At 53.2% G+C, this 14025-nt stretch overlaps 5 protein-coding genes across 5 annotated transcripts; 2 read left to right on the top strand and 3 right to left on the bottom strand.

Moving 5' to 3' along the window:
* Positions 1 to 1128: 1128 nt before the first annotated feature.
* K437DRAFT_183890 (uncharacterized protein) lies at positions 1129 to 2544 on the top strand. The gene is made up of 6 exons (XM_013386048.1): positions 1129 to 1314; positions 1395 to 1525; positions 1629 to 1679; positions 1827 to 1920; positions 1996 to 2403; positions 2534 to 2544. The coding sequence occupies exons 1-5, from the start codon at positions 1220 to 1222 to the stop codon at positions 2162 to 2164; spliced, it is 540 nt and encodes a 179-aa protein (XP_013241502.1). The 5' UTR covers positions 1129 to 1219; the 3' UTR covers positions 2165 to 2403; positions 2534 to 2544.
* A 2749-nt stretch (positions 2545 to 5293) lies between these two features.
* K437DRAFT_279156 (Aminoacid dehydrogenase-like protein) lies at positions 5294 to 6839 on the top strand (the record flags this gene model as incomplete). Its single annotated transcript, XM_013386047.1, is given in 9 exon segments — positions 5294 to 5336; positions 5397 to 5410; positions 5457 to 5614; positions 5707 to 5821; positions 5861 to 5961; positions 6057 to 6073; positions 6095 to 6113; positions 6172 to 6496; positions 6516 to 6839. 9 exon segments carry the CDS (start codon positions 5294 to 5296, stop codon positions 6837 to 6839), a joined length of 1116 nt encoding a protein of 371 aa, XP_013241501.1.
* Positions 6840 to 6992: 153 nt separating this feature from the next.
* On the bottom strand, positions 6993 to 8031 carry K437DRAFT_258531 (uncharacterized protein). The gene has a single exon (XM_013386046.1). It carries the CDS (start codon positions 7588 to 7590, stop codon positions 7132 to 7134), a length of 459 nt encoding a protein of 152 aa, XP_013241500.1. The 5' UTR covers positions 7591 to 8031; the 3' UTR covers positions 6993 to 7131.
* Positions 8032 to 8690: 659 nt separating this feature from the next.
* K437DRAFT_258528 (mitochondrial carrier) lies at positions 8691 to 10788 on the bottom strand. Its single transcript, XM_013386045.1, has 8 exons — positions 10660 to 10788; positions 10480 to 10566; positions 10232 to 10369; positions 9729 to 10057; positions 9488 to 9624; positions 9384 to 9400; positions 9150 to 9293; positions 8691 to 9047 (listed from the first exon to the last, which is right to left on the bottom strand). The coding sequence occupies exons 2-8, from the start codon at positions 10549 to 10551 to the stop codon at positions 8979 to 8981; spliced, it is 906 nt and encodes a 301-aa protein (XP_013241499.1). The 5' UTR covers positions 10552 to 10566; positions 10660 to 10788; the 3' UTR covers positions 8691 to 8978.
* Positions 10789 to 11447: 659 nt separating this feature from the next.
* On the bottom strand, positions 11448 to 13969 carry K437DRAFT_183508 (uncharacterized protein). Its single transcript, XM_013386044.1, has 5 exons — positions 13650 to 13969; positions 13421 to 13550; positions 12272 to 13332; positions 12133 to 12185; positions 11448 to 12037 (listed from the first exon to the last, which is right to left on the bottom strand). The coding sequence occupies exons 1-5, from the start codon at positions 13854 to 13856 to the stop codon at positions 11494 to 11496; spliced, it is 1995 nt and encodes a 664-aa protein (XP_013241498.1). The 5' UTR covers positions 13857 to 13969; the 3' UTR covers positions 11448 to 11493.
* Positions 13970 to 14025: the final 56 nt, after the last annotated feature.

Raw genomic sequence — 14025 nt, 5'->3', positions numbered from 1 at the left:
GCTGGAATTTCTCCCTATTGCGTCCATCTTTGAGCCTTCAGCCAACTTCGTCCAGTATGCCTCGGCGTCCAGCACGCCTGAACGCCTTTAATGCTGATGAACTCGAAATTTCGCCTCATCCAGTCAAAGCCTGTCAAGTCGGCAGCCAAGGATGAATGCCATTTCCATCTTGTTGCCCCGCCAACCGCTTTCATCGCGCCGTTGAGACCTCGGTTTGATCAAAACCAATCCCGATTGCTGATATTTTGCAAGACGCGTGCTCTGACAATCCTGGCCAATGACGCAATTGATTGGTGGTTAACAGGCTCTGCACCGACCGGTGCGCAGCGCAGGTCTTGACCGAAGCTTCCATTGCCGTTGGTAGACCCATCCCTGTTTCTTCGTTCCCCTATCTACATCCATCAAGATGCCCTTCCTCAGTCGTCTGGTCATTGTTACCGCCGTTACCGCCACCGTCAGGGTCCAAGGAGGATGAGCGGGATCCGCACCGGATTCAACCGCTGCTGCCGGCACCACCATTAGCATGAGGCTTGGCGAGGACGGTAGACCTGGGCCAACGACAAGATATGTTGAGACGCCGACGGCGTTACCCGATCCACAATCCCGAGCTTTGCCATCTGACGGTCTCTGCTTGTTTCACAGGCTTTGGACATCTGGTCTCGGGTCTCTTTTTTGGAACCCGATTCAACCCTCTGACTGCCAGTGCGCCCATTCGCTGCTCTTTGAATTTCTGCTTCTGGCCGAAAGGGACATCCTTGCAGGATTTTTTTCTTGCACTGATTTGGTCTGGCTCCGGTTCTTTCAACCGGGTAGATGCCGACAAACGGATCATCAAGGGTTGGTTTCTTTACGATCCCGGTCGTGACTATCCTGTAGGTCACCGTGCTCAATCACAGTTTATATACGGTCCACATAGGCCACTTTGGGTAAGTGCTTTTGGTGACAACTATGCGAGCCGTTACACCGATACTTCGATTGGGGCGCCCTCCATGATTGCAGAGACTTTAACTTCCCCATCCTGTAAGCAACAACCGTGATGTTCGTTAAGGCATGTGACACGCAGCTCACGCATAAATTGCGGGCCCTCCGTACAGAACGTTCGGGTAGGAATTGGGCGTCTCTTACATCTGCATTGGGATCAGCAGCGCGATTGCTCAACACAAGACAAGACTCCTCGCCGGAAACCGGGTAGACGACCGTCTATCTCGGCGCTGAAAGCATGTTCTTGCAACCTACTTCGCCCACAAGGCTTGGAACGCCTACAGGAGGGCAAGTTAGGGCTTGGCCTCTTATACGCCGCTTCTCGACTACACAGTCGGCGGCTGCGTTGCTTCAGCCGCGCTTGAGCTGGCAACAGGATCGGCTCTCAATGCCAAAGGTGCAGCGTTGAACAGTTTCATGCAAGGGTCCAGAAACTACGGGTACCTTTCCAGACGTCTTTGCCACATGAACCGTGTCGAATGCTGTCATCCACGTCTCTCATTTCGCTATGCTTTGCAGACAATTGGCTCAGATCAAGACGTCTGTCAGCGGTCTTGCCAGGTGTATGCTACGGGCGCTTTCAACGGTGTTCACTGACCTCGTTGTCATTATTGCTACATGCTATTCTTTTCATACGCGAAATGCAGTGGCCAAATTAATCCTCATGTTCCATGAAACCTGCTTGATCATCGCTGGATGTGAGTCGATCTCACACCTGCAAGCAGTACTACTGCTGACGCCTAGGATGCCCTCAAAGACTCAATCGCATCCATGATTCTCGTCTTGGCGGCACCCCAAAACTTGTAGGCAGCGCTAAATATGATATCCAAATCTTCTGATTACAGCTCGCTTAATTCGAAACCACTATCTCTTTCCTTGGCTCCGCGTTGGTGCCCTTTACGGAAACTCCCTCATTGCTACGCTCATGATGCGTCCGAGGTGCAGTCGGAATCAAGGCCCTTGCACGGAAAGATTGAATTCCCGTTGACATTACGATGGCTCTCCTCATTGCAGTATCGCTCGTGAGCTGGTCCTCGAAATGGATAGCAGGATGACCAAGGAGATCGACAAGCAAACACTGCTGCTCCCCCGACCACATTGGCAAAGCCGATCGTCAATGCCATCATCAAGAAAGTGCGTCGTCTCCGCGAAGCCGATGGAGGCGTGCATATCACCACAGTGATCGACCAAGTCCTGTCTTCCACGGCCGCTGATTGCACCGGGCCCCTATGATGAACGATGACGACAGCAACGAGGGTTATGGGACTCGCATTGAGTCTGTTGCTATCCTTACACCTACAACAGCAACATTCACACTATGGCCAGCTGCAATGCCTCCGCCTCGCGAGAGCGGAGTTCAAAAATCATTTTCTGGTGCACGGTGGCAGCGTGCTGATGGCACCTGGAGGGATAGCGAATCTCGTGAGAATCTGTTAGGTTTCGTTTAAGAATCCTCAGCATCATTTTTGGTCCATGTTAATTGGTAAATATTGTATATCCCTGAATACACACCTCGCTTGCATTTTGCCCCCGTGGGCACTCATTGGAGCAGTTCAGATCATTGAAAGATGACTGTTGCATAATAAGAATAAAAATTCGAATATCCCCTTTTGGATTCTATTCGATACTTCTAATGTGAATGACCATTGTCCATGCTCCTGTCCTTTTTGGACCTTGACGGCAACGCTCTCTATTTGCTTAGCCTTGCAGCTCGAAAAGGCTGGTCCAAATGTACATGCATTTGTTGTTCTTTTGGTGCCTCTCGGCATAGCCGCTTGTATAGAGTCGAGAATGATCTTGAGGCTCTGATTCTATGATCCTCTGCTCTTGGCCCGTTTCTGCTTTCTCTAGCGTCTCCATGACGTGCGACATGGTCATGTCGTACACTCAGATGCCGTCCTGCACCTTGGGGCTCGGGACATCCTTTGGATGTACGATTCTGCGGCCGCATTGCGGAACCGCGTCGATAATTGCAGCTGGGGTGAACATGGTGGGGTTGTTTCCCCCATATATGGGGTGCACATCTTGCGTGAGGACAGCGAGCACGTGCGGCAAAGATTCAAGGCAGGAAGCCCCTAGCAACCCCTCTGGCAAGCAGAAGACACTTGACGCCATGCTTTACGCAACTTGCGAAGATCTCATGTCGTGCCTCGTGAGCTGGAAGGTAATAGATGCAGAGGGGCATTACGCGCATGTCAATTGGGGCGGGCAGTTTCGAGTTTTGCCGAGTCCAAGAATGTCCGCCCGTCTGCATTGGCGAAACATACGGCGCCTTTGAGAGGCCATTCGGCAATGGAGGCTTGCGTTTGGGAGAGCGTTTACGGCGACCCATAGTCCGACCTACACCAAAACAAGCATAAGCCGGATCAGCAACCATGAAACGTGGCGTCGCCGCCTCAGAAGCTACCCACCACCCGGGTCGACACTGTCCACCCGGCCCTCTCCTTTTCCCTCTCCGGCCAATTGCATTGCTCAACCAAGTGGCGTTGTGCGGTCACCTTGGCCACAACCTAACTCCATAATTGGGTGACCAGCCAAGTCAAATCCTTTGAAGCCATCTTGAGCACTCGGTGGTCTGAGGGACTTGCCCGTCAGCACCTTCCGTCTTGAAAGGGCTGTACACTCTCGTGCATCAAGGTTGTTGGTGTCGAAAGCAATTGTGGACGAGGGGTCGCAGAGACCTGCTTTACTGAATGTGGGTACTAGAGAACGGTTATAAAAGGGAGGCCAGATGTCAGAACTCGAAGCTTATTTTACATGCAATCTGCGAGTAGTTTCTTTTCGAGGCATTAGATTACCTCCCCTTTTCACCTGTAACGATGTACGCTAGTTTGTGTCGTGCACGGTGTCAACGCTGTCAAGTGCCGAACTAGCGTTGAGTGCCAAGTGTCGACTGTGCATTTCCCACATCGTTGTTATAAGTATGCCAGGAGGGAGGGGTGTCTTGGACTTGGTCAGACGCACTACTCTCATGAGCACACCCATTCTGCCCGACGTTGACTCAAATACGCTCACATTCATCTGAATCGTCTCGAATTACAGCTTGTTGCCTTGTGGCCACAGTTACAGCAGGGCTCAGGCTATGGCAGACTCAGGCACACATTGGTGGTTTTCGGGTACTCTCACATATGAGTATGTATGTACATAAGAGAAAAGGACCTATAGCCTTCTCGACGTTATCACAACACAGCTTCGAAGGTCGAGGGATAATGCTCCCAACTTGCAACGGCATGCGTGGCATGGACATGCTCACTTCCAGGCTCCACAGTCCACACTTTGCGCCAAAAGGGCAAAGCCACAAGTATAAAGCGTGCATGTGAGCTGAAATAACATACAGATACCAAAATCCGCAAGATTCGGAGTTGAGTCTTACTGTCATAGTCAGTACTACCATACACATTGAAATCTGAAGTTTAAAGCTTGAAGCCCTGATGACCCTAGAGCCTGGGTTCTAGCTGCTATGTGAGCGCGCCACCGCCTACACACTGGGTTTTTCATCGCAATTCACCTTTGGTATGGTAGTGGCATGCTGTAACCCGTACCAACCACCTGAAGGCCATCGCCCAGTCCGGGTCCTCCAGACAGAGTCGACGGCACCGGACTTGTCATAGCCCATATGACCCAACTCCACCCACTACCAACTCACTACTCACCACTGTCCCACCAGCAACAAAAGTCGTCATCGACCTCCCCTTGGCAGATGCGACCTGAGACTAAAAGCAACTTCGAATATTAACGGGAACACATGGGGTCCACATGAGACCTGGGGTTGGGTGTGACGTGTTGAGATCCTTGTGCTAACTTTCTCGTGCGAGAGAAAGATAAGATCGGAGTCGGTGTTAAGACTTGCGTTAAAAGGTTCGGCTCAATAGATAAGGAGAAAACAAGCATCAGAACTTGTGAGAGAAAAGACGGAGGTGCTGGTGGCTGCTTTGAGTCACATTCGCGAAGGGTTCGGGGCTTCCGCAAGCTGCAGTCTAGGATCTGGACGTTTTCGTGATCGTTTGATCGATCTAAGTCCACACGCTCTCACTCGGCTGGTCGAAGCCCGTTTGGCCGCCTCAGGCTCGAGACTGAACGAGCCGAGCATAGATAGTACAACAGTTGTGCAACTGGCCCCGGAGCATTGTGCTCTTCCTCATCCCTCCTTTTGATTGTGCCGGTCGTGTGGCTCAAAGTTGCACATGATTACGCCATTAATCGACGCTGTACTTGTATGTGTGCGTTTGGATCAACGATTGACTGGCTCTATTTCCCCTGTCATTGTCGTCCGGACCCCTCTGTTGAAGCATACAGAACAGCGAAAGAAAACATGTCGAACCTTCCCAAGGAGTCGGAATTCGAGCTGTTTTACGGTATGCGGAAACCCTGCACAACCAGATGATTCAATATCGTGATGATAATCCGGTGCAAAGAGGCGTATTCGGAAGTAGCCTCTACTCTCGAACCACTCTTCGCCCAAGAAGCCCGAGTAGGAGTGTGCTTTGAGCATCACCACTGTCCTGGAACGGGTCATCCAGTTCCGTGTTGTGTGGGAGAACGACAAGGGTGAGTGGCAGGCCACCCGCAGCTGCCGAGTCCAACACAACTCAGTGCTCGGTGTTTACAAAGGCGGTCTGCGCCTGCACGAATCGTAGGTGCTGAGCCTTGCCACACCCAGCGCTGTCCGATGTTGAAGAGCCGCTGATGGGTCATTTGATGTGGCGCTAACAAGGTGAACTTCAGTGTGCTGAAGCTTCTCGAGTTTGAGCAAATCTTCAAGAATGCTCTCACTGGTTTGAACATTGGCGCAGGCAAATCCGGCTCGAATTTCTCGCCATACGGAAAGCGTGACGCAGAAGTTCGTCGCTTTATCCAGGGCTTCGCAACAGACCTGTAGCGCCACATCGACGTCGACATAGATGTTCCCGCAGGAGATATTGGCTTCTCCGCTAGGGAGGGTGGCTACTTCTTTGGAAAGCGCAAAAAGCGTCAAAACGAGTGACATGGCGTTACCACCGTGTGTCCAATTTGCTACCAGTCCCATTGGTACTGATTGCTCATGCACGGTTGTTCGCCTTTGACAACGGAACAAGGGCTTGGGCTTGGGGAGGTTCGCAAGTCAGGCCCTGAGTAACCGACTACGGCACCTGGTGAACTACCTTACGCGCGATGTTCCGCGCAACTTGCTAAATATCTTCTACTTCGCAGGTACTTTGTGGAGCACATGATGACCCATAGCGAATGTGATGGTACACCTTTCAAGGGAAAGAAGGTTGCTATTTCAGGTTCCGGTCAAGTTGCGCAGTTTGCCGCGCTCAAAGTGATCGAGCTGGGTGACACAGTCCTGAGCCTGGGCGAATCAAAGGGTGCGCTCATTTCCCGTGATAAGGCAAGCTGGCAGAAGGAATGGATTGAAGTGGTTGTCGCGATCAAGAGCAACCGTGACGAGCTCAGCAAGCTCGGCAACAAGGGCGGTAAGTTCCAGTGGCACAGCAGTGTGGCCCAGCCGTGGAAGCTTTTAAAGATAGATGACGTTTCCCTGCACTATGCAGAATGAGGTGGATGGTTCGGACGCCAATGAGATGCCCGCGCGTGGCTGCCGCTACGTGGGCGAGGGGGACAACACTCCTTGCAACCTCCAGGTAATCAATATTTTCGAACATTCGCGCATCGACAAGAGAAGGCAAAGATGTTGGTATGGTCCGGGCAAGGAGGGCAATGCGGGCGGCGTCGCTGTCAGCGGTCTCGAGATGACACGGAATTCAGCTCGCTTACAGGTCACCCGGGACGAGGTCAATGCCAAACTCCAGGACATCATGAAGGCTGTCTTTGATGTGTGCGCTAAGGAGGGTGCCGCCCACCCCACCGTGTACTAGTCGGTTGCCTCAGACGTGCCAAGCTTGGTAGCTGGTCCAAATATTGCCGGTTTTTTAAAGTCACCAACGCCATGCGCGCGTATGGAGATTGGTGCGGAGCAACTTTTTCCATCGCAGTTGCAAGAAGTTCTGTAGATATTCCGGACAAAGTTCGGGATCGGTACATCGCATTGAGCGTATAAATACAGTAAGGTAGAGGTACAACACATGTGTTGGGTGCAATGAATCAAATGGTGCAGGTCTGCTCGAAATTGAGCGTGACAGGTCTTGTTGAGAGTGTCTTCACCCTTCGTTAAAGCAGGAAAACGGCGCCAGCTAAAGCAAAGGAGCCTGCCAAGATGGATTGTTGTCCGACAGTGCCGAGGGCACCATTGGATTTGGATACCGGAAGGACAGCATAGGGCGTGAAGTTCGTGCCATTAATGGCCATGCCGCCGGTCATATTCGAGGCCGAGGTAGGTGCAGCAGCTGCGATTTGACCCCATTCGGTAGTAGTACCAGCCGGGACCATGACGTATTCTGGGCCATTGTTGTTCTGGTTGCCCGAGCCGTTCGCCGCTCTGTCTGTGTTTGAGTTCGAGCCTTGGTTCGAATGGTCAGACACCCTCTGCGATGATTGCGGTCTGTGCCATGAAGATGTGGAGGACGCGAATGTAGGGGCTGAAACGCGAGGCAGGGTTGGGACTGCTTGGGGGGCCGCAGCGACCAGCGCTGCCGAGAGGACGACGAGGGTAAGAAGAGATCCCTTCATGTTTGCTTTGTTTTGAGTTAAATGTCTTGTTTTTGGGATTTCGCGGGATGGCTTGCAGCGAGGATCACTTGCGTGTATGGATTGCTTGGATGTCAAAGAGAAGATGATGTTTCTGTGAATGTGTTGTCTGACGAAAATATCCCTTTGAGGTCCTGGGTGGTCTCCTTTTATACCTCGTTTCTCCTTCTAACGTTTGTGCTATACGCACTCGTAAAGCTATCAAAGGAATTAGGGAATGTACTTCATTAGTCGATGACAGTTCAGTCGGTCCGTAAGACAGTCACTCATTAGTCTAGATGGCCAGTGACCTCAACATGAGCCAAGGTGACTCGGTCATTGACGGGCAACAGATTCAGACCTATTACGCAGGCGTATCACGCACACCATACGTCCAACCTTGTGGGAACAGGTGGAAATCGAATGCAATAGCTCGAATCTGAAATGCAAGGGACGACGCGGGTGCAGTCAATGACTTGATGTCTTCGTCGACTGGCCGCTAGCCCTGTGAAAATCTTCTCTGTGCACAGTCGATCAGCTTGCGACACGCCAGTTTCTCTCTGTTGTGCGCGAGTTGTGGTCTGTACCATCAGCTTGCTGGCCTACTCTCTGTCGTTTTCTGGACAACATTACATGCTACTCATCACCGACTGGTGCGGAAATGGACAGGAGAGCCGATAAAAAGGGACGCATCTGCTTTTGGCTTTTGGACAGCTGAAGATACGCGACTCGGTCGACGACTGGTGTTGGTTAGTCTAGTATCTACGCAGAACGCGCGCGACGCAACTGTCTCATACGTACATAATACACATACTCTGTACCAAGAGTCCCCATGTGCCCGTACGTAAGTTGTGCATGCAGTTGCACTGCAAGCGCCACATGGTTCACACTGATCAGGAGCGCTCGTCACTTCCAAACTGGACTCGCTCGCTGCTGACGCGTCCGCGATCAAACAAAACCTCTTACACACTCAAGCAAGCCTTACAGCCTATTTCGGCCTCGTACATGCAAGTCACGAGCTGGCCGACTCGCCTCAGCGGCTCGGGTCGTGCGATAGACGAAGATCAGCTGATGGGCCGATATGAGAACAGAGACCCAGTGCACTTGAAACAATTTGCAACGGAAAAAAGTACAGGATGCCCGCCCGCATACAAATTCTTGATAGTCTAGTTGTCCTGTTCTGCTCTTCATCTCCGTCCTTCATCTTCCGTCGTCGCCGGCTATCCGGTCAGCCCGCAGCGGCATCCGGTCGTCGGCTAACGCGCCAGGTAAGTCTTTCTGGAAGGATGAAACGCGAAGGGCCACGATCACGGGACGCACGCTCTCCTGGTCCTGCGTTCGACGTAGGCTGCCTCGTCGGCGGCAAATCACATTCCTCTCTACGCGCGGCTTTATGCGGTCTTCGTGGGGGAAGCGTCAAGGAATTCCCTGACGTAGTCGGCAAATGATACCATGCAGATCTATATTCGAGGGACCAGATCAGTAATGAAATGAGGAAAGGGAGGGGCTGATCAATCTCAAGGCAAGAAATCGAATATTGCAAACAGCGCAGGGCGACTGACCGTCTGCCAGACACCGAGGAAGATGCGTGGGGTGGTACCTCGGTAGAGACCCTTGAGGCCGTTTTGCTTGTAGACATAGGACAGTGTGTTCATAACTGTCGGCTTCTCGGTGCGCACTGCGGCGCCCTTGGCCATGGATTGCATCTGCAAAAGCAACGGTGAAGTAGAAAGCGACGACAATCGGTCAGCGATCCGGATTGCTCGCGTGTCGAATCCAATGACTGATTCGCTTACCTCAACACGAACTACCTCTACGAGCAAGCCAAAATTGTTGTTCCATTAAAGAAAAAGATATCAGTCGCGTTGCACACAAGCGAAAGAGCGTGAGCACCACGCACCGATCGGCTGGTTGATGCATCCCAGGGCTCCACCGATAGTAGAGCATGCAATCCGCTCCAATGCACCCAATTTGTCAGTCTCGCCCTTGCCAGACAACTTCCTGATCGGTGCCTCCGCCAGACGCGCGAAACCCATTCTACCCAGGTGGAAGGTTTCCGCGTTATCACAAAGAGACGTGTCAGTCTCTGAAGGCACCACGCGTACAGTCAGCTTGAGACAAGCGTAAGATGGGACACGTACCTGCTACCCCAATTTGTCGCCTGTCGCAATGCTACTGCGTTGACGCCCTTGTTAATTCCGCGAATACCCTCGCGGCGGTATATGTCGCCAAAGACGGCCCAAGTGTTTGGCGGCTTGACGCCGGCTTCGGCGACTTTGTGACGCGTAATTTCAGCAGTCTTCATGCATGTGCAGAATCCCATCGTCGCGTATGCCTGCGCGATGCCGCCTCCGACACCGCCAATCAGGCCTGCTGTCGCAGGGCTCATGCCTGAGCCCTTGGCGACTTTTTGAATCTCCGCGGAGGTGAACATGAGCACCCCTCCCTTCGTCGAGGCCTCGATCCATGCCTGCAAGTGGCAAGTATCAGACCAGTCAGATCAAGCTGGACATTGGAAATTGTCGAAAGTTGTATTTGTATTTTTGGGGGAGAATAGTGCCCTCCGTTTGGGGTCCGCCTCCCCTTGCGCCTCGTTTGAGAAGAAAGGAAAGCCTTCGCATCCACACCACATACGAAAACGCACCCACGGAATTAGACCCTGGTAGAATCCCAAGACACCACCACGCGACCAAACAGTTCGAAGCGCCTGCGCCATGGGCTGCTGCCGGTTTGAAGCCATCTGGGTCTTGATAACCTCGAGCGGCTGTCCGAGGGTGGTCACCTGCAACGGTAAAGAAAGAGTGCAGATTAGGAAGATTGCGAGGTAAGCTAGCAGCACCTGGAAACAGCAAGGAACCTGAGTCGGCCGTTCGGCTGCGCACAGAAACCTACCTCGAACATGTTCATGACCGCACCAACGGCAATGTTGGACCAGGAGAATCCTTTCTGGGTAGGAGGCGCCATTTTGAATATGCTTTTCTACGCGGAAAATCACAGGATGCAAAGACGTGATATAACGGTAAATCGAGTTGCTCACGAGAAAGGGCGAAGTGAAGGTGGTGAAAGACTTACGAAGAAACGTGTGCAGCGATGGTGAGGCGGCCTTTTGATCCCGATGAGGACGCTGGATGAGGAGCTTATACAAGGAGGATGGAGCTACGAATCACGATCACACGCTGGAGATAAATTGACCAAATGGCGGTACTGTTTGCGTCCAAAAGCTGGATGAGATTCTGTATATCAGAAGAAGCCACCTCGTGACACCCATCCCAGGTCCAGAGGAGGCTCTCCCTGTGTGAGTTCGCGTGGGGTTGGTGCGTTGAGATTGAGCTGCAAAAAATGACACTCGTGCCATGCCCGCCCCACTCAGGCGTCCATACACGCGCCTTGTCCTCTTCCGCTCGACCGCCCGACCTCTGGACTGGTCCAAGCGGAGAAAGAGCACCACCGCCAAACGTTGGGGGAGACCATCGGAAGCCAACCCAAAAAAGGTGGGTCCTCAACCCTAAGTTCAGTTTGCTATAGGTTCGATTTTCAGGGACTCATGTGTATCTCTGATGTTTGCGTAGATTCTAGAGATGTGCCGCACAGCAGCTGGGTTACATGGATGATGGACATCAGCCTTGACTTCAATCCCGCAGTTGTCAATCGCAAGCAATGGCGTCTATATTCAGCCTTGTTCCAGTTTCCTGGCACTTTACCCGCGGCATCTGTCTTCGATCTTTGGCCAAAATGTGTACAGAAGCTATCTGCCTATCGTATTCGTGTTCGAGCACATCAAGCCAGATGCATTGCAAACAGAGAGCGTTTTTAATACGAGCAGGTATAAAAACATAGCAGGGCTTGAGCATATTGAGCTGTGCACACGAAAGGGACTGCGCCACGCCGCAAACGGATCGGCTAGGATCAGTTCCAAGCCTTCTCGGCATACTTTGGATACAAATCTTGGGTCGTGAGCGAGTTGTAAACGCTCACGTCGGCCGTCGAGTACGTCTTGTCCTTCTGCAGCGAGTTGAGGATAGATATAACGCTGGACTGGATAAAGTCGACAAAGACGACGTCGACCGGGCTGCTGTCCGACAGCACGGTCAAGTTGCCCGTCGGTGGTGACTGGATGTAGTCTGGCTGCAGCGCGTACGGGATGGCTGTGTGCACCGTGTCGTCGCCTTGGCCAGGGCAGTCGTCCTTCGTCACATAGCCGAGCGTAGCAGTGGCTGCCTGCTGTGCATCGGCGTGCGCGTCCAACTCGGCGAGGTGGCGCCGCTCGTCAACGCTGGCGACGGATTGCGCGCGGCGCCAGGCAGTGTAGATGTGGTCCACCTCGCCGCGCGCGTACTTCTCGGCATCGGTGTCGTAGGTCTCGCTTCGTCGGTAAGCGCCAGCCTTGTTCAGCTGGTCAACAATCTGTTTTGCGTACTGGTATTGCACGTCCTTGATGTACAGAAAAGCGCTGCAGATGGGAACGGGTGGCAAACGAGCAAAATATATCATGAATTAGTAAAGGACGAGACTTTAAGAAATTGAGTTCTACGGCGATCGACTTACTCCAGGAAAGGGCTGACGATGTACTGATCATTGCGCGTAAGGTTGCCGCTGTACTGTGGACGACAATGCGCAAGAAGAAAGATAAACTTCAGCTGCTGAACCCCCAATAGCATGGTGACATCGCTTCACAAGCACTCACGACATCGAAGCGCTGCGAGCCAGAGTTGGCGAGCACGATGGACGGCGTGCCCTGCCTTTCCGGGTTGCTGGTGCTGATGACTGTCGGCAAAACCTTGTTCGTTAGCAGGTTGAGCAGCGAATCGGGGTCCGAAGGCGCGACACGGTCGAGGTAGTAGTCATGCGGCGCAACACCAAAGACGTGCGACAGATTCAGCCTGTCCGCTAGCTTTTGCAGACGCTTTGATATCTGGCGGCCGGTCGGCGTGTCGAGCTTGGAGGTAGACGTGAGGCCCGCGTGGATGGCGTAGTTGCGCCTGTTGGCGTCGATGTACGAGCGAGAGAAGGTGACTGTCGTGGAATTGCTCGAAGTGGCAGCCTGCGCGCTGTCGTCGCGACGCTCGAACTTGTGCTGGCGATGATGGTATTGGTGCGCATGGCCATGATGCTTGTGGTCGTGGAAGCTTGACGAGTTGACAGCGAGCCAGCCAATTGTCTCGAGGTACCGTCCGCTCTCGATTCCGACGGCGTTGCTGTCGTATGTCATGCAATCGCGAATGTGGGTGTGTCCGCCGAGGACGAGGATGGGCGTGTCTGGGTGCTTGGCACGTACGGCGTTGATGACGACCGGCCACTTGTCTTTTCGGACGGGAAGGTGGCCCGCGAGCAGAAAGAAGTCGGGCTCTTCGGTGATAGCATCGTCAAACCACCGTTCCTTCACCATGTCGTCCACCTTTTGGACATAGAGGTTCTTGTCCTGACCCGTAAAGTCGAACAGGACTCCTAGCGCCGTCACCCGGCGTCCCAGGTCTGTCTTGAACTTGACGAAGCGCTCGCCCATGGGTACGGAAGATGTCGCACCAGGCAGGGTGATGTTGACATTGGAAGCGAGGTAGCGGTTGGTGCCGTCCTTGCGCTGAGCGGGGCGGAAATACTGGTACGTGTCGTGAGCGATGGTGTAATTGTACAGCTCGTGGTTGCCAACACTGAGTACATCGTATTGGATCAACGAGTGGAAATTGTCTGAGTCGTGGCCGGCGACTGGCCTTGCTGCATCACTCAGACCGGCTCCATCGTGCAAGTCTGTCCACGAACGTGATAATTTTAATAGTCAGCCTCGGCGTTCCACCATCAGGCAGTTTATACTCGAAAGCTCGACAACCAGACTTACCGCCCGTGTCGACGACGAGGAGGTCGGCGCCCTTCTTCTTCGCGAGCTTTCGCATATGGGAGACAAAGCTAGCAAAGTCGCCCCAGTCGGCCGAGTAGTTTGGCTCCGGCTCGCTGGCTTTGAGGTGACCCTGCTCGCAAACGACGTGTTCGGGTTAGCAGAGTCGCATGCACGAGGTCAGCGACTGATGTTCAGCCAATATGGGGGAGCGGTGACACCGACGGCGCACCTGGTACCATCCGTGGATATCGGTGGTGTGCAAAACCTGAACCTGGCCCCAGGTAAGCGGGCGAACAAGGCTCTTACCACCATTGGGCTGCGTTGCACCGCGCTGAGACCGGGGCGCGAGGCTATGCTCGTGGTCGAGGCCGGGGCAAGCCACCGTCACCGACGCTGCGGCGATGGCGGCGAAGAGAGAGAGGAACTGGGTGTACATTGTCCAGATAGGAACGGAAGGTGAGGGTCAAGGGTAGCCGGAGCCAGCCTGGTGAGGCGGGTGGCCTTAAGATATATTGGGGCTCTCGGAAATGAGGAGCAGATGAAGAGAAGGTCGGACGAGAATGGGCGATGGTTATTAAAATATGAACTGGGGAGATAAGCAGTAA

The sequence above is a fragment of the Tilletiaria anomala genome (assembly GCF_000711695.1).
Source record: "Tilletiaria anomala UBC 951 chromosome Unknown K437scaffold_87, whole genome shotgun sequence".
NCBI lineage: Eukaryota > Fungi > Basidiomycota > Exobasidiomycetes > Georgefischeriales > Tilletiariaceae > Tilletiaria > Tilletiaria anomala.
The sequence above is the reverse complement of the archived record's forward strand: the minus strand, read 5'-3'. Positions and strand labels throughout refer to the sequence as shown.

Bases quoted from the DNA above. Each gene is read 5' to 3' on its own strand.
- K437DRAFT_183890 (XM_013386048.1), top strand. From the start codon at position 1,220: ATGTTCTTGCAACCTACTTCGCCCACAAGGCTTGGAACGCCTACAGGA. The intron at 1,315-1,394 runs GTCGGCGGCTGC...AGCGTTGAACAG, and splicing joins CGCCGCTTCTCGACTACACA to TTTCATGCAAGGGTCCAGAA. The intron at 1,921-1,995 runs GTGCAGTCGGAA...TCCTCATTGCAG, and splicing joins ACGCTCATGATGCGTCCGAG to TATCGCTCGTGAGCTGGTCC.
- K437DRAFT_258531 (XM_013386046.1), bottom strand. From the start codon at position 7,590: ATGAAGGGATCTCTTCTTACCCTCGTCGTCCTCTCGGCAGCGCTGGTC.
- K437DRAFT_258528 (XM_013386045.1), bottom strand. From the start codon at position 10,551: ATGGCGCCTCCTACCCAGAAAGGATTCTCCTGGTCCAACATTGCCGTT. The intron at 10,370-10,479 runs GTAGGTTTCTGT...TTACCGTTGCAG, and splicing joins CGGTCATGAACATGTTCGAG to GTGACCACCCTCGGACAGCC. The intron at 9,625-9,728 runs GTACGTGTCCCA...CCACCTGGGTAG, and splicing joins GCGACAAATTGGGGTAGCAG to AATGGGTTTCGCGCGTCTGG.
- K437DRAFT_183508 (XM_013386044.1), bottom strand. From the start codon at position 13,856: ATGTACACCCAGTTCCTCTCTCTCTTCGCCGCCATCGCCGCAGCGTCG. The intron at 13,333-13,420 runs GTAAGTCTGGTT...GTTCGTGGACAG, and splicing joins CCTCGTCGTCGACACGGGCG to ACTTGCACGATGGAGCCGGT. The intron at 12,038-12,132 runs GTAAGTCGATCG...TCCCATCTGCAG, and splicing joins ATCGTCAGCCCTTTCCTGGA to CGCTTTTCTGTACATCAAGG.